The sequence below is a fragment of the Quercus robur genome, chromosome 9 (genome assembly GCF_932294415.1).
Source record: "Quercus robur chromosome 9, dhQueRobu3.1, whole genome shotgun sequence".
Taxonomy (NCBI): Eukaryota; Viridiplantae; Streptophyta; class Magnoliopsida; order Fagales; family Fagaceae; genus Quercus; species Quercus robur.
The window spans coordinates 16,663,478-16,680,566 of record NC_065542.1 but is presented as its reverse complement, the minus strand read 5'-3'; the positions used below and the strand labels follow the sequence as shown (position 1 = coordinate 16,680,566).

General features: G+C 37.8%; 3 protein-coding genes across 7 annotated transcripts; 1 reads left to right on the top strand and 2 right to left on the bottom strand.

Moving 5' to 3' along the window:
• Window positions 1-4,825: 4,825 nt before the first annotated feature.
• On the bottom strand, window positions 4,826-5,218 carry LOC126700780 (uncharacterized). The gene has a single exon (XM_050398966.1). It carries the CDS (start codon window positions 5,216-5,218, stop codon window positions 4,826-4,828), a length of 393 nt encoding a protein of 130 aa, XP_050254923.1.
• A 787-nt stretch (window positions 5,219-6,005) lies between these two features.
• LOC126698210 (uncharacterized) lies at window positions 6,006-7,100 on the top strand. Of its 2 annotated transcripts, none has more exons than XM_050395284.1 (2): window positions 6,006-6,605; window positions 6,723-7,100. In XM_050395284.1, the coding sequence occupies exons 1-2, from the start codon at window positions 6,150-6,152 to the stop codon at window positions 7,011-7,013; spliced, it is 747 nt and encodes a 248-aa protein (XP_050251241.1). In that variant the 5' UTR covers window positions 6,006-6,149; the 3' UTR covers window positions 7,014-7,100. The 2 variants fall into 2 exon arrangements, with proteins under 2 accessions (XP_050251241.1, XP_050251242.1); XM_050395285.1 differs by having other exon boundaries at window positions 6,013-6,605; window positions 6,738-7,100.
• A 204-nt stretch (window positions 7,101-7,304) lies between these two features.
• Window positions 7,305-16,904, bottom strand: LOC126698209 (ABC transporter B family member 28). Of its 4 annotated transcripts, none has more exons than XR_007646408.1 (17): window positions 16,406-16,903; window positions 15,175-15,362; window positions 14,777-14,800; window positions 12,722-12,823; window positions 12,349-12,439; window positions 11,686-11,786; window positions 11,520-11,570; window positions 11,302-11,430; window positions 10,473-10,535; window positions 10,116-10,395; window positions 9,552-9,700; window positions 9,359-9,448; window positions 8,475-8,609; window positions 8,340-8,396; window positions 8,205-8,261; window positions 7,693-8,004; window positions 7,305-7,612 (listed from the first exon to the last, which is right to left on the bottom strand). XR_007646408.1 is itself a non-coding variant. In XM_050395283.1 (17 exons), the coding sequence occupies exons 1-16, from the start codon at window positions 16,803-16,805 to the stop codon at window positions 7,768-7,770; spliced, it is 2,154 nt and encodes a 717-aa protein (XP_050251240.1). In that variant the 5' UTR covers window positions 16,806-16,904; the 3' UTR covers window positions 7,305-7,612; window positions 7,719-7,767. The 4 variants fall into 4 exon arrangements, 1 of the variants encoding a protein (XP_050251240.1); XR_007646410.1 differs by having other exon boundaries at window positions 7,305-7,607; XR_007646409.1 differs by having other exon boundaries at window positions 7,708-8,004.
• Window positions 16,905-17,089: the final 185 nt, after the last annotated feature.

The following is a 17,089-nucleotide window of genomic DNA, read 5'->3' as shown; positions in this document are numbered from 1 at the left end:
CGGTCCACAGGCAGACATTGCAGCCATTACCTCTCCCTTTTCATTTCGAACAATTGCTCCAATCCCAGTTCTGCCTAAATCCGGAAATGTTGCAGCATCAAAATTGAGTTTGTACGCCTCAGAAGGTGGTGGTTTCCATACATCCTCATAAGGTTGTTGTCTCGGCTGAGCATTAAGTTGTGTTTGAGTCCGTTGGTATTCTTCCATGCATTCCTCTACCCGTTTGTTCAAACAGATTGGGCTCTTCATTTTTCCACCATGCAGCAATGAGTTTCGCTGATTCCAAATCAGACAAGCTTGAGTCCAGAACAGCCCAAGCTCTTTCAAATTCAGTCGCTCCAACAATTCCTCCGTCAGTTGCACCAAATCGGACTGACCATGCTTGTGCTTCTGTAGTTTACGAACACTACCAGCCCAAATGTCCTGAGCTACTGCACAGTCCCACAAAGTATGAATGGTGGATTCCGGTTCTCTTGTACATAAGACACATTTATCTTCATGAATAATCCTTTTTTTGGTCAGGTTCACAACTGTAGGCAAGATCTCATGGCAAGCTTGCCATGCAAATACTTTAATCTTGTTAGGGATCCGTAACTTCCAAATTGCAGACCAAACCTTTTTAGCAACACCACCTCCAGATGTTCCAACCCGCGCTGCATCAGTAAGGATTCTTCTCGCCACATGATAAGCAGACTTGACAGTAAACATACCTCGTGAGTTATGCATCCAAATTATAGTATCAGCCACATATCTTCTGCTCAATGGAATTTGGCAGATTGCATCCGCTTCTTGGCTGTGAAAGATGGTTCTAATATCCTCATATCTCCATGTATTAAGCTCCGGATTGATCAACTCACACACCATCAAATCATCCCAATTCTCTTGGAGCGGATTAAGGACCTTGTTTGTGGGAAAATTAAGAAGCCACTTATCCTTTAAAGCATTGATTGAGAATCCATTCCCAACCCTCCAACAGTGACCGGATTGGAGAATAGGCATTGCAGCCATCAAACTTCTCCACACATATGAGCAATTTGGTGATTCTTTAGCCTCAAGGAAATTTGATCTCGGAAAGTACCTTGCTTTAAAACATTGGTAGAGCAACGAATCATTGTCCTTTATCATCCTCCACCCTTGCTTGGCCAACATGGCTAAATTAAAGGCTCTCAAATCCCGAAATCCCATACCACCTTCTTTCTTTGAAATAGTGAGCTTATCCCAACTTTTCCAATGAATTTTCCGTTCATTGCTCACTTGACCCCACCAAAATTTTGCGCACAATGCATCTAGCTCATCACAAAGTTTCAAAGGTATCTGAAACACACTCATTGTATAGGTGGGTATGGACTGTGCCACAACCTTGATGAGGATTTCTTTGCCAGCTCTAGACAATAAAGTGCCCTTCCATCCTTGGAGCTTCTTCCAAATTCTATCTTTCAAAAATGAGAAAGTGTGATATTTAGCCCTCCCAATCAAAGTTGGTAGACCAAGTTATGTTTCAAACCGGCTAACCTCCTTCACTCCCAATGCGTCCAAAATCTGACCCTTCTGGCTATCTGAGATGTTGCTGCTGAAGTAAACTGAAGACTTTTCTAGATTAATACTCTGCCCAGAGGCTCTTTCATAGATTTGAAGGATCTCAGCTATGGTTTCCCCCTCATCCCTAGTTGCCTGACAAAACAGTAATGAGTCATCAGCAAACATAAGGTTCGTGACCTTTGGTGCCTCTCTGCAAATGGAGACTCCCTTAAGCCGCCCTTCTGATTCTGCTTTGTTCAACAATGCAATAAAACCTTCAACACATAATAAGAAGAGGTAGGGTGATAATGGATCTCCCTAGCGGATTCCTCTAGATGGATGGATCATTCCATAGGGCTTTCCATTTATCAGAATAGAAAAGGATGGTGTTGTCACACAACTCATCACCCTTTCTATCCAAACAACCGGAAATCCCAACTTCTCCATAATCCGTTGAAGAAAGTGCCACTCCACACGGTCGTAGGCTTTACTGATATCCAGCTTCAATGCCATGGAACCCTTCTTCCCTTTTTTCCTGGAATGCATGGTATGGAGAGTCTCGTATGCCACCAACACATTATCAGTAATCAACCTCTCCGGTACAAAGGCACTCTGAGTGTGTGAGATGATCTGAGGCAGAACCTGTTTCAACCTGTTTGCCAACACCTTGGAAATAATTTTGTAAATAACATTACAAAGGCTTATTGGTCTAAACTCAGACATTCTCTCTGGATTTTTGATTTTAGGGATAAGCACAATATTTGTATGATTAATATCAGGAAGCATATTATCATTATTTAAAAAATCCAGAACAGCAAGAACAACAGAGTCACCCACAACATGCCAGAATTTTTGATAAAAAAGGGCATTCATACCATTAGGTCCTGGAGATTTTGTTGGTCCCATTTGAAACAGAGCCACTTTAACTTCTTCAGCAGTAAACTCAGTAGAGAGAAATTCCCGCATGTCATCAGTCACCATAATCTCCACTGCATTCAGGCGCTCCTCCATCTGATCCCCCACTCCTGCATGAAAAAGGTTGTCAAAGTAGGCTGAAGCTACCCCAACCACCTCCTTCAACTCTTCCACCCACTGCCCATGATCATTCCGGATACCCTTGATATAATTTTTCCTTCTTCTTTGTGTTGCTTTGGCATGGAAAAATTTGGTGTTCTTATCTCCATGTTTTAGCCAATTTATTCTAGACCGTTGGGCCCAATAAATTTCCTGCTTCTGTAAAAGTTCATCCATTCTTTTGCTCAAGCCCAAAAATTCTGCTTTTGCATCTTCAGTCAATTCGGCCTCATTCAATCTGTCTAACTGTTTTTGAACTTCTTTGATGGCTATGGTATCTGGATCAATTATGGGAGAACCCCAAGCCATAAGCTCCGCTCCACAAACCTTTATTTTTTCCTGTATTGCTGCCAAACCAACCCTTTCCTCCCCTGCCTTCCCCCAAGCCTCCTGAATAACTTCTTCATAATCCGATCGGAGCAACCAAGCTTCCTCAAACTTGAAGCTTCTACCACGTTGCTGCCTCATCTGTGAAAAGGATTGAACATCTAGTAAAATTGGCAAATGATCCGAAGCATGAGTTGACAAATGCACAATTTTACTCAATTGAAATCTATCTGTCCATTCCTTGTTTGCAACACCTCTATCAAGCCGAATCTTGGTATTAGCTTCCCTGGGTCTCTTATTGCTCCAAGTGTATGGATACCCCTTGTATCCTAGGTCATAAAGATGACAAAAATTTAAAGCCTCCCTAAATGCCTCAATCTGAGAAAATTGTGGCTGCCTAACACTTTTTTTTTTTTTTTTTTCTGAAGCATGTAAATAAGCATTAAAATCCCCAAATACCACCCATGGGCCCACTACAAAAGATTGTAAATGTTTCAACAACCTCCATGAATTTTCTTTCTGCTGTGCTTCTGGCCACCCATAGAAACCAGTCAAGAACCACACAAAACCATCATCTTCCGTGACTTTTGCTAAAACATGGTTAACCGTAAAATTAATTAACTCCAATCTAACTTCATTCTTCCACAAAAAGGCCAACCCTCCTCCAGAGTTCGGATGTTTAACAATGATCTTATTTTGATACGGTAAATTTCCATACAAACTATCAAAACCATCTTTATCAAGTCTAGTCTCCATAAGAAAACATACCGTGGGAACTTACTCCCTCACAAGCTTGCGAAGGCTTCGACCTGTTCAAGGGTTCCCAAGTCCTTGGCAGTTCCAGCTTAGCAGCCTCATTGCTCCCGGCAAGGGTGACTCTCCACCCTCGCCGATACATTGTCTTTGAATTCCTCTTCATTGCTCAATCTGCCTTTCTTCAGAATCTCCTCTTCAAACAGCCCCCCCTGTGTTTCATGTGTGTCTCTCTTGCCCAGGCCAGGTAAGGCAATGGGCTTGGTGGATCCACTTGGCCCAAATTCCATTCGGTTTATACGAGTCCATGTGCTTTTGGGCTTTTTTGTATTAGTCCCAATCATGTCCGGCTTGGAAGTATGACTCCCAGATTCGAAAATCTGGTTTTCTAATAAATTAGGCTGCACGTGAATCCCACTTGCCTTATTAATCTTCACCTCCGCTCCCTTCACTTCAGGAAAATCTGTGACTGGCTGATTAGGATGCTGAAATTTAGGACCGGTTACATCTAGTATAACTGTTGTGGTTGTAACGTCTGCATGGCAATAACTGTCTAAGCTGTCAACGTGCAAACATTCCGCCTTTTTTCCTTGAATCACGCCCTTTTCCTTGAATCACGCCGTCGTCTTCCTCAACTGATCTCCTTACTCCGCCTGGACAGCATCCTTCCCTGCCTCACAGCCCGTATCTTCCTCAACTGATCTCCTTGCTCCGCCTGGACAGCATCCTTCCCTGCGTCACAGCCAGTATCTTCCTCAGAGATAGCACTCGGACTTGCTGCTTTACTCCCCAGAACTTTAGATCGGCTCCCTAGTGCCCTTAGATAGTCACCATATTGATATTCTATGTGGCCTCCTTTTTTCTCCATAGCATAATGGCCTGCACAGTGCTTCAGATCATGGCCTAAAATTCCACAATAGTGACAAAACATGGGCAATCTCTCATACTTAAAGGTCACCCATGACTTCAAACCATCTGAGCCAGCTATAAAACCACCCCTTCGAATAGGTTTAGAGATTGGTAAGGCAACTCGGACTCGCATAAACATACTGAGATCATCCTTTTTTTTCTTCCATTCCACCTCCTCTACCTCCCCCAATCGACTACCAACTTCCTTCGCCACTTGAGGGGAAACCATATCAAAAGGTGCCCCCTATATTTGGACCCAGAGTGATGCCGCCTCCAGTCGAATATTTCCTACAGTCATGCCCTTTTTCCACCTTTGCAATAATAGTAATTGATTATCAAAGGTCCAAGGACCTCCTCTCAAAATCCGATCCAAATCAAACTCGAATTGAAATTTGAACTGGAAGAGATTCGGCCCTACTTCAAGGATTTGCATTGAATCATTTAGTCCCCAAGCTCTCCTTATTGTATTCTTTGCAGCCAATTTATTAAAAGACTTACATGTAAGGAATTTCCCAATCAAACTCAGGTTACAACTTTCAATTACTTCCTTTCTTCCTTCATCCGAAATAGCAATGGTTTCCTCCTCTTCAATTGTCAACTTCATCTTTTCAAGACTATCACACACATCATCCTCCATTTTTCTTAAAAGATTGAAATGGTTACCCTTCGCACATAGCCAAGGGAGGGAGTACTTGTACTAATACGAGAGGAAGAGCTCCACGTGAGGGAAAGAGAAAGGAATTTATTTTCAAAAAACTATATCCTATTTTCCTAGTTTAGAATAAGATTTTTATAGAAACACTGAAATATAGAAAATTATTAGGTACTTCTACAGTACCAAAAATACATACTCTCTCCTCTCATATAAATGGTGAGTTCTACCATGAATTTAGTTAGTGGAACTCACCATTCATATGAAAAGAAAAAGTACACATTTATGATATTCCGAGAGTACACAATAATTTCTACTGAAACATACCGTGGTGTGAAATAATTTTTCTCTTTTTAATTTTATATACGTATTAATTCAGTTTTAAATCTTTGTATTATAATTTTCATTTCTTAAATGTGTGTGTATATATATATATATTTATCATTAATGTTTTGCTCTAAAAATGAAATCCTAATTCCGTGTCACTGTAAGTTATTTTCGGTAGCTACGTGTCTCCCAACTGGACCTTATCCATACACGAAACAGGTGTCACCCCCACAGGCCACAGACCCCACTAGTCATGTACATGTTCAGTCAATTTTTTAAAAGCATAGTTCTTCTGTTCTTAGGGTCCACCACTACTGTATTTTTCGTAGCACCTTTCTTGCTGTTAGGTACCAGTGGCACACAAAATTTCATGAATTAGTAGGTAATCAACTAATCATAGATAGATTTTCCTAAATACTAAGAGATAAGGTCTTAACTAGCCTCATATTTTGGTAGAGACACAATTTCACTAACAAGATAGACTTGTGCTTTTGGTTATTCCACATGGACTTCCTTATCACAAAACTCCGTGTATAGGATCCCAGTTCCTTCTTTTACTTCATTAGATTCAAAACAAACTACGCACCAAATGTGGTGTAAAATAAACTCAAACCCTCCAGTTCTTTGGAAATTTCCCACACAAAAACCAAAGCTTGGACCAAAAATTATCACCTTCTCTTCCTCTTCCAACAACCAAAAACAACAAGAACTTGGTTCCACCACTGCAGTTACTCAAGTCCAAGTCCCAGAAAGTAATGATTACAGTGTTAAGTTCAAGACTCTTGGAGGTTGCAAGCTTGGCATTTCAAGGTATCCTGATTTTGAGTATGATGCTGAAGGTGGATCAGGAACTGGGTCCGGTACAAAGGTCCCAGATAGTGAGTTGAATGGTGTAATTTCAGTTTCATTTGCCATCAAAACACTTTACATACCACCATTAACAAGTGCAACAACTAAGTTCTTGGGTTTACCATTGCCACCATTTCTAAAGATTGATATTGTCCCAGAATCCTTTCAAGGGAGCATTGACCGAGAATCCGGCAAGGTAATTTCACCATTTAAATGAGCAGATGTGTTTTGCCTTCTGCAAGATTGTTCTAGCATTGTCATAAGGTAGTTTCTCTTAAATTTGATTGCATGACAACCCCACTTAATATTGCAGCTATTGTTCATGCAGGTTGATCTTGAATTCTTGGCTAATTTCTGGTTTTCTGCTGGTAGTATATATAGAGCTCCACCACTGCTGGTTAAGACAGTTTTGACATCTGAGGAGTCAAATGGAACTATAAGAAGTGGAAGAGGAAAGAGGTTAGATAAAGAAGGCAAGTGCAGATTGGTTGGGGTGGCAACTGTTGATCCTATTGATGATTTCCTAATGAATTCATTCCTTGGCCTTCCTACTGAATGCCTTGCCAATCTGAATGCTGTAATCTCCATTTCTAATTCTTCTTAAGATTTCAAAACCACAATTTTTCCGATTGTGAAATCTGTTTTTCATGCAGTGCCAAAATCATCCTAAATGAAATGGAGTAATTGATAAGTTTTTTCTTTCCAACCAATTACAGTTTAAGATTCAAATTGCGGACAGAAAGGAACCAAATTGTTTAGGAAGTAAACTTGTACTGTTCTCATCAACACCTGAGACTTGTTTATGAGATATAGTGGCTCATAAGAAAGTTTGTATGCAATTTTCTCAAGCATAAACAAAGAAAAACAAAAACCTAAGAATACACCAAACGTGAACTACGGCTTTGAACACTCAGCATTTGCTGCATTGTGAAAAAACCCAATTATTCTCAAGTATCACATTGTTTTACAACATGATGCCTTCAATCTATAGACATCAGGCTCAATGGAGTTGTGGTATGAGTCGTATGACTATATAATAAGTTGTAGCTTAAGAAATCTATCAACCTGTAAAAGTGTCTTATTATATCAGTAAATTTACAGAAGCTTTTCTGTTGTTTGTTGGAGTCACCAGCTGTACTGTACTGTAATCCTTTGGCAACTTCTAGGCGTTATCTGCTTTCAGAATGGCATAATCAAACTTCTCTGCATGAAAGAAAAGAATTTAAAACAGAAGTAAATGTGAGTGAGGCATATAAAAAAAAGAAGTAAATGTCAAGCAATACCATCCAATTCTGCACCTCACACGTACACCAACACATGTTCATTTAGAACAACTCTAAATTCAAGCAATGTCAAGGTCACTTAAATGCCAGCCTTTGAGTGCCAACCAATGAAGCATATTGACCCCCCCTTGCCAATAATTCGAAGTGGGTACCAAGTTCTGCAATCCTCCCATCAGAACAGAGTGCAATTTGATGGGCATTTTGAACTGTGCTTAATCGGTGAGCAATCACCAATGTTGTCCTGCTTTTCATCAGATGGTTCAGAGCATCCTGGACCAAACGCTCACTGACTGCATCCAAGGCACTGGTAGCCTGCGGAAAAGGACATTATATATATTATTTAAGTCCAAAACTGTTATGGGCCTATGGGGCCAACACAGTCTCATGCCAAGTGGAGGGAGCTTTCAGAAAAAGCATGTAGAACTGGGATTTATGATAATTCCAATCTCATTTTTTTTATGTTGACTTGGAGAAGAAATGTAGATGCACTGAGAAGCAAATAAAGAGCTTACCTCATCAAGTATCAGGATTGGGGCATTCTTTAGCAGAGCTCTAGCAATAGCAACTCTCTGCAGATCAAAAACAGGAAGAATCAAGCACCTCTCTCTCTCTCTCTCTCTCTCTCTCTCTCAACTTTATAACCATACCTGTCTCTGGCCTCCACTCAGTAGGCCTCCACGCTCGCCAACAAGTGTGTCATAACCCTTTTGAGAAAAATAAACATTCAGAAACAACACAAACTAACAGGTGTAGAAGACTTGCGTATTGAGAAGACAACAAACCTTTGGCAGTGAAATTATGAATTCATGAGCATTTGCTGCTTTGGCTGCCTTTATCACATCATCCTTGGATACATTATCGTCTGGAAGCCCATATGCAATATTTTCTCCAACAGATACCGAAAAAAGAACAGGTTCCTGCATCATATATTTATAAACTTAGGAGAAGAACAACAATAAATGTGATATAATTACTCTTGTTACCACTTATCAGCACCTGTGCAACTTGGTTTCAGGTTGGGTTGGTTTGGTTTGACCACAAAGCACAAACAAAACCAAGAATCTAGAGGGGAAAATTGTACTGACCTCCCCTGAGGTTTTCGTTAGTACACTTACCTCCCCTCTGTTTTAGAATGAGACATTCAGGGGTGGTTAGTCTAAATAGTTTGCACTTTAGGGGAGGTGAGTGTCTCATTCTAAAATAGAGGGGGTAAGTGTAATTTTCCCGTATCTAGAGCATCAATCCAACACCCAACTCAACCAGTGTGGACAGTGTCAATACAAACCTAACTAAACTTTATATTCCTTGATCCTAAAACCAACCTACCCAATTTTCAAATTCTTTCAGAAATAAAAAAATACTCATGAAACCTTAAGTTAATAAAAATTTTATCTGAATACTCAAATACACAAGTATAGAACATATGTTGCTTTTAGGATACTATATTGTCAATCTGAAACCAATCCAATGTAACCTGGGAACCTAGAATCTGGTATAGAGTTGGACCAAGTTGTATCCCCACAGTAATTGGCTAGTCAAGCTATATCTCAGATTTACTAGAAAACAGAATTATGCTATGCTGAGATGAAATGATAATGAATTCATATATACAATACATCTGTGCATGACATGCTTGTAGCAGATGTATGGAGATCCAAGAATAGACCTGATTCACTATAGAGACAACCCGTGCCCATTCACTCTTGTCAAATGTTCGAAGATCCTCTTCTGCAACTGTTATACGACCTCTGGTTGGCTGCAAAAGGGATACATAAATTGATTCTTCACCATCCAAGACAACTAAATGAAACTTCCATTTAACAAATAGAGCTTTAAGTAAAACAACAAAAGGAGAAAACCTCATAAAAACGTGCCAATAGCTGTACTATTGTACTTTTTCCTGCACCACTGGGGCCAACTAGAGCTGTTACGGTTCCACATTTGAGAGTTAAATTTAGACCATTTAGGATTTCCACATCAGGTCTCAAAGGATAAGAGAAGTGCACATCTGGCCATCAAAATGAGAACACTCATTTACAGTGGAACAAATGGCAATAAATTTGTTGTGCAAAAACAAGAAGATTTATTATGACATCCCATTCTATAGCCAACTAAGAAAGGATTTATGCAAGCTTGCTCTTAACCAAAAGAGGGGGAAAAGAGAGACACTTAAGGAGAAGCTTGAGATTCACAAGCAGTTAGATATAGCAGAACAACATGGCACATAAAAAAACTACACTCACAAAGTCAATTTTCCATAGACACACAACCATTTAGAATCCTTATGTTACACTTTATAACAAGCAGAAACTTAATAGAAAATTTCATAAAATGGACTAGGACTTCTTAAAAGGATAATACTTAGACACGTGTGTATAAAATTGATAATGTAAACAAAATGAATAAAACTGCATGATTGATACCTTCAAGACGAACATCACCAGACCAAGCTAAGCTACACACGTTGCTAGCTGATTTCAAGGCTGACATATAATGCATATTCCTAGAGAGGATTTTCTCATCATAATCATTGATGAAGAACAATTTATAATTGTCACTGTGCAATTCTTTTTGCTGCATTTCTCTTTCTACACCATATGCAAGGGCTTCATCAACTTCAATCTCAGATAAAACAGAGTTGATTCTCTCAACAGCAGCAAAAGTTCCACGAAGATCTCCAAATGTGTTCACAAGCCCTTGAACCTAAAAGATGTATCAAATCAGACCGGAGGAAGATGATGGAAATAGCATGAGTACACAAGCAGCACAGAAGAACTCACAGCGAATGTTAATGTGAAAGTATATCCAATAAAAGAAGCCACAATTCCAACAGAGAGCTCACCCTGTAAGCAAAAAATGTGAATGATTGAAAAAGAAAAACCTTAAGACTTTGGTACAGATAAAATCACATTTGACTGTGCCAAATAGGTATGCTGGTAAGTGAATGAGTATGACAATTTTTCACAAGGATGCATGCATTAAAATTAGCACTCACAAAGATCAAAGCCCTAAGTTGTGCCACAGACAACAGTACACCATAGCCATCATACATACCTCAAAAATATGATGGTTTAATAATCTAAATAATCCTTCAATAAGAAATACTAGTTTGGTAAAGTAGTCATACTCAAACACTTCATTCAATGCAAGATTAATTCAAAAGTGGCTTAAAAAACATATGCAATATTGTGTAACATTATGATTACAGAAAGAAACAAGCATAAAAATAGCTAGGAACATGAAATCTACCATGAAGGGAAGCTACAAGACAAAAGGACCATGAGAGTGCCTCAAACAGAGAAACCATGATTCTTCAGCCATAGAAACTGTAAAACATCAATGGGGTACATATACTTTGGGAAATTGAAAAACATCTCTTCCCTTTCTAATTGGAGTTCTTATACAAGGCAGAAAACTACTTTACTAAGAAACAATGAGAATCCTAAATTGAATATTTTGGAAAACTTTATAACATAGCTATTGATATTCAAAGGTGATATTGTTAAATATAGGGGAGCATAGTAGTTGATGCACTGAATTTGAATTGCATACGACATTTCAAGGTCTAAGACAATAGTCAGCACAGATTCACAAGCCAAATGTGCTTACCGCTTTCACTTTGCTTCCTCCAAGACAATATAAGGCCATTAGAGAAATATAAACAGCAATTCTTGTCAAAGATTCATTTATGGATTTAAAAGTCCCAAGCTTTATGCCAGTAGCTTGATAAGAAAGAACCTGCCAAGCTCCATTAAATAAATGCTAAGCATAATGATGAACTTTTCACATCTCCATGACAATAGCTATTAATGCTTGAATTATCTTACTTGTCTACCAAACATTGACATTTGATGCTTTTCACCACCAAAGGATCTTACCTGTAATAATTATGTTACAATTTCAATCATCGAATGTATATCCAGCTTTAATTACTATGTCATCTATAGAGGTGAAAAAGAAAAAAGTGTAGCAAAGTATTGATTAAGAACTTACAGTACGAATAGCAGAAAATGTTTCTGTCACACAATCAGATATCAATGCCTGGGCCAACCCATGAGCTTTAAAAACGGGCACAGTTGATCGCTTGTACACAGCTTCAGAATATTAATAGCAGTCAACAGAAGGAAAAGAAAGATTAAACAAACAATGATAAGCAAATTTTTTTCCAAATTACCACACACAGAGCAAGAGGTAACAAAATCCACAAGGGGAGAGAGAAGAAAATAGAAAAGAGGAGTGATTAACTGACAATAAGATACATTTGAGTGATCTAAAATATAGGGGATGAATAAAAAGACGAGCTTATGAAATTTCCAAAGACAAATATGTGAAACTGATTGCGAAAAAAGCACCAAGATGATGTAGAAAGAATTCCTAACCCCAAGCCAACTTGCAATATTGGCACTCCGCAGGTCAACATTGAAGCTCATGTGATCATGAAAATTTAATTGAGATGATCTACCTCTAAGATACATTAAGCACATATCAAGAATCACATTTAAAAACAGATTCCTTTGTTTATTTGTTTCATGAGAGGGGGATGGGGGAGAGGGAGGTGTCAACCATACTTTTATCAGCCTTATGGATAAGAACAGAACAAAAACTTCTAACATCAAACAAGCTACACAAGCTAAAACATCCAAGATAAATATTTACCAACTGAAACAGACACAGTAAGCATCAGAAGGCCCAAAATAGGTGCAAGTTGAGGGGACAACGCAAATAGTATGCATATTGTCCCAGTGACCTACAAGAAGAAAGAAAACAAGAGATATGATGACCCTTAGTGAAAATAGGTAATAAATTGAAAACTGAAACACAGATAGGAAATTATAAAAGAAAAGTGATAAGGTGAATTCTATATTTGAGGAGGGTAATTACTAATTAGCCTCTAAAGCATTCTGAAACAACATTCAAATTGTAGTATTAAAACAGAAAATTTATGTTACTTTTGAATCATACGTAATTATGTACTTGCTTAAATGTAGACAACACAAAGCTCACTTGTGCATGGTGTAGAGTTGCTTGCCTCAGAAAGTGCCCTGAATCCACGATCCCTTGAAATGTTCTCACTCACAACATCTTTAAGAGAACCCAAATCAGATGTTAGCAACCCAGTAAGTTCACCTACCTATAAGGTGCAAAGCCCAAGTTAATCCAGTAAAAGGAAATTGCTGGGACAGTGGAAAATGTAAATTAGGTGAAATGAATGACAGACAAAAAAAACGGACAGATAGATGTTGATGTGAGTAACCACTCTGAAAAATTATTTTAAAAAATAAAATAAGAAGAGAGGAAAATAAATTCACCAGCAGCTAACAGAAAATTTGTAAAACTAAATGAGACATAAGAGTAAAAATGGTAAGAGAATGTGGGCAGTACCAGTTATCCTTTCCACAACAAATTGTTCTTGCTCTCTCTCTCTCTCTTTTTCTTTTTTTACCATGCCGATCAGCCTATTTCTCAATATATTTTTCTTAATTTTCGGTACAATAATAGGTCATTATGTTTCCCTAATCTCACGTGTATCAATTGCAATCTTCCAAAGTTTTATATTAGTTTGAAACCAGTATGAGTAGATTGGCGATGGGCAATAAGCTGAGTGACTTCTTTTCTATCAAATGTTACAAATATGTACCAGATTGTCAGAAAGTGAGGTGTGACCAGTGTCAGTTTAAAATATAGGCATGCAACAATAGACTATCAGTGACCTATTCCTTAAACATTACAATCCTATAATGAACTAAACAACACAGAATAATAGCTACATACGTAAGTTTTTTATACAGTTTTCCAAGTGAAGCAATTTGTAGCCTAGGATACCAGTTGGCAAACTGCATTCCAATCAGCAAATTGCTCCATTGGGGGTAAAATGCAGTCAATTTGCGAATTCGACAAATTTAAACAATGCAAACCGCAATTGGACCAAAATTCTAATTTTTTCCCCAGTTTCCACATATGAAAAACAAGAAAGCAAGTGCAAGGTTCAAACCTGGCCAATTCATTGGAGATGTGGGCTTATTGCTATTTTATTTCTATTTAATAAAATACAAAAAATAACATTTAATTCATTCAAATACGCAAATTATTTAAATAACTTGAACACAAGAATTTATCGAAAACTTATGAGAGAAAAATATCTAGTAAATTGAATAAGAGATGACAAAATGCTCAGGATCTAAATGGCATCTAAGGAGTATAGGCAGTAAATTCCAGCATTCTACAGACAGGGTGAAGCATACAGTAAATTGCACAAGCTGAAATTGAAACAGAAGCACCATTATGCATGATGAGGATGATATGCCTGCACCCTGAACATATTAGGTTGCATATAAAGCAATTTATGGCTCATAGGCTTAATAAAATCAGCATGTGAATTTTTAAACTACCAAAATCTTCCATAACTTTTTTTGAGAAACACACACACAGGGGAGAGGGGATGGGGTTCTAACCCTAAGGCACACCACAAACCTTCCATAACTTTAATAGAAGGCTTAAAAGTCTTGACAGAAGCTAATGAATGAATCCATTCAAAATTCTACTAAAGAATACAATAAAATACTTGATCTAGAATTAGAAGATTTTGTTTTCTAGAAACATATGGTTTACTTGACAAATATATAATTTAAAAATACCATGACAACAGTCAGAGTTAAGTGTCTACCAACTTTGATTATGATGCAAGAGTGAAGCCCTTGCCATGATTTAACAAAAGAAGAATGTTCTGAGACAAAATCGAATATTTGTTGCTGAAGCATGAGGCGCTTTTTGGGATTCTTACTTCGGGGTTTTTGAAAGTGTCTGTCCAGTAAGTCAATAGTCCTAACTAAAGGTGATACACAATCGCATTTTGAAAAACATTATCATACCATTATCAGCATAACATAAACTTGCAAAGACCAGAGGTTATAATTGCCAGGACAAGCTAGACATCTCTTAGACACTAATAGTTTCTTGAGTAAGTCAGGAACAAAAGAATTCATTGACAGATTATCTCATAATTCCATTCATGAATCATGAAGAACCATATGAATGCACTTGAAAAAGATGTTGTAAAATGAATTAAAGGGTTTCATAAATATACCTTGTATCGGTCAAAAAACTCAACCTGTATAGAAAATAACAGAAAAAATATTAGAAGACCAAGTATACAAGTAATAACTTTTTCTTGCAAGTTTCAAACCCAATAAATAGATAACAAGCACAAAAGGAAAATACAAGTTTATAATTAAGCATCTATATCATTATCTGAAAATGGATTTTCTATAAATCAAAGTAGAAATGGCACACCTCTTGCATGACATGCGTGTCATACCAATGCATATCAGCCAAAACATGACATGTTTTATGTTTTGAGCAACACTACTGCACAATTGATTACTTTGCAAGAACCAGATAAGTTTAAGCATAATCAAGCAGTACTATACACCCCCACCCCCAAAACAATCTTTTTTAAGAGTTAAATTGGAAATTTAATGTTACCTTCTGAATCAGCACCCTTCTGAAAATATGGGCTCTCAGTTTTGACATAACCTTCTCCCATACAGTATTCAAGTTTATAACAAAAATAACGGTTAGAATTGGCTCCAGTGCATACAAAACTCCCACTTTACTGAGCAGCCTCCACAATGGCTCTGGTCTAGCTCCGATAAGTACTTCAAAGAATCTACCTACAAAAATCATTGACGTAGACACTAAGCTCTATTCTCTAACACAAATGAATTATCACTCTTATATTTTTGTTGGCTAATGAGATTAAATGCTAAAAATGTTTATTGAATTCAAAATACAATTAAAATGATGCCCTAGCCCTTATTTAGATTATAACAACTTGCAAATTTTGAATATACTTGTTAGTACCCAATTAAGCAAAAAATCCTTCACCTCCATAAACTTTTTTTTGCAACTTTTTTTCTCAATCAATGAAACCATTATTTTTGCATTAGTAATGCTACGAATACAACCTTTTTCACAACTGTTGAAGTGGTTGATTGTGAGGATACAACATTTTTCACAAAAAAAATTCACAATTGCTGAAGTGGTTGATTGTGATTGGTGGACACAACTGACACTCATAAACCCATCATTTTATTTATTTATTTTTCTCTCCATCACTTTGACCAATTCAGCAATTGTGAAATCTCTGGTAGGAGAAAAAAAAGCGTCCATAACATTGTTGTGTTTGTATGAACCATTTGTCATAAATAATATAAACTTTATTGTTTTGAAAAAGTAGAGTTACATTAGTTGTATTTAAGGGAATTTCTTTTTTCTTTTTCTTTTTTAATTAGGCTTTAAAAAGTTGATACTAGCCTCAAAATCAATAAATAATCCAAACAAATATTCGTTTTCCATTTTTACCCTCAATTTTCTAACAACCAAACAACAACACCAAGTCTTAATAATAAAATTTTGGGTGAGGTTTGAGTTCATTGTTGAGTTGCACTGGTCCGTTGAGATTATAACACGACTTTAAAACACATGTTACCGTCTTAACGGTCCAGTGCACTACATGTATTCTTTTTTACTCCCTTAATTGATAAGTCTTTTTTTGATTTACTTTTACTTGTGTTAAGTGTTAACTTGTATCAACTCGCTCTTTCTCTCCAACCAAACATATTACAAGTAGTCAGATTTTCTTTTCTTTCCATCCAAACAGAAAAGAGTACAAACTAAATAAACGGCGAAGATGAAAATTTCAGAATTTGCTTACCTGAAAATATGGGCATAGAGAGAGTACAAGTGGTGCAGCCAACGAGAGCGAAAACCGAAATCGCGAGCCTCAGCTTGTGCCTACTCAACAGAGTCCACAATAGCCCCCAGCTTATCGGATTCGGCGCCGGTGCCCGGTCTTTTTCGGTCAGTGGACCCGACCCGTCGATTCTGGGCTCGGGCTCGCTGACACTCGGGTCGGACGCGGGTGCGGACACGTAAGCAAACGAAATTGAGCTCGTCTTCTTGGGCAGCGTTGTGGTTGTTGTGAGTGGGAATGGCGGGAAAGGGTGTGATTGGTGGAGAAAAGTAAAGGAGAGTTTGGGATTGAGTGCGGTTGCGCGTGTGCGGACGCGAGTGGGAGTGCGAGTGGGAGAGAAGGAGAGAGTTGCAGAGGCCATGGATGAGTCAGTATAAGTGCGTTTGTGTGAGTTCAACTGCTAAAAGATACTGAACAATAAAAAAGGGAGGGAGAGAGAGATAATCAGATAAAGGCGCTTTTTCTCTATTCTTTTTCTTTCTTTCTTTGTTGTCCAAAGAGTTTGAACTTCACGCGCTTAAATGCGAAAGGGAAACAAAATTGCATCTTTCCTTTTTCTTTTTCTTTTTTAATGGTATTTTTATCTTAGGAAAAAATAAAATGGTATTTGATTGAAAAATATTTTGTTATACGTTGAGTCTATTG

Excerpts from the sequence above, each read along its gene's own strand:
- LOC126700780 (XM_050398966.1), bottom strand. The coding sequence starts at position 5,218 with ATGGAGGATGATGTGTGTGATAGTCTTGAAAAGATGAAGTTGACAATT.
- LOC126698210 (XM_050395284.1), top strand. The coding sequence starts at position 6,150 with ATGTGGTGTAAAATAAACTCAAACCCTCCAGTTCTTTGGAAATTTCCC. Across the intron at positions 6,606-6,722 it reads TTGACCGAGAATCCGGCAAG|CTATTGTTCATGCAGGTTGA; the intron begins GTAATTTCACCA and ends TTAATATTGCAG.
- LOC126698209 (XM_050395283.1), bottom strand. The coding sequence starts at position 16,805 with ATGGCCTCTGCAACTCTCTCCTTCTCTCCCACTCGCACTCCCACTCGC. Across the intron at positions 11,787-12,348 it reads TACTGTGTCTGTTTCAGTTG|CTGTGTACAAGCGATCAACT; the intron begins GTAAATATTTAT and ends AATATTCTGAAG. Across the intron at positions 10,396-10,472 it reads CTTTCACATTAACATTCGCT|GTTCAAGGGCTTGTGAACAC; the intron begins GTGAGTTCTTCT and ends TACATCTTTTAG.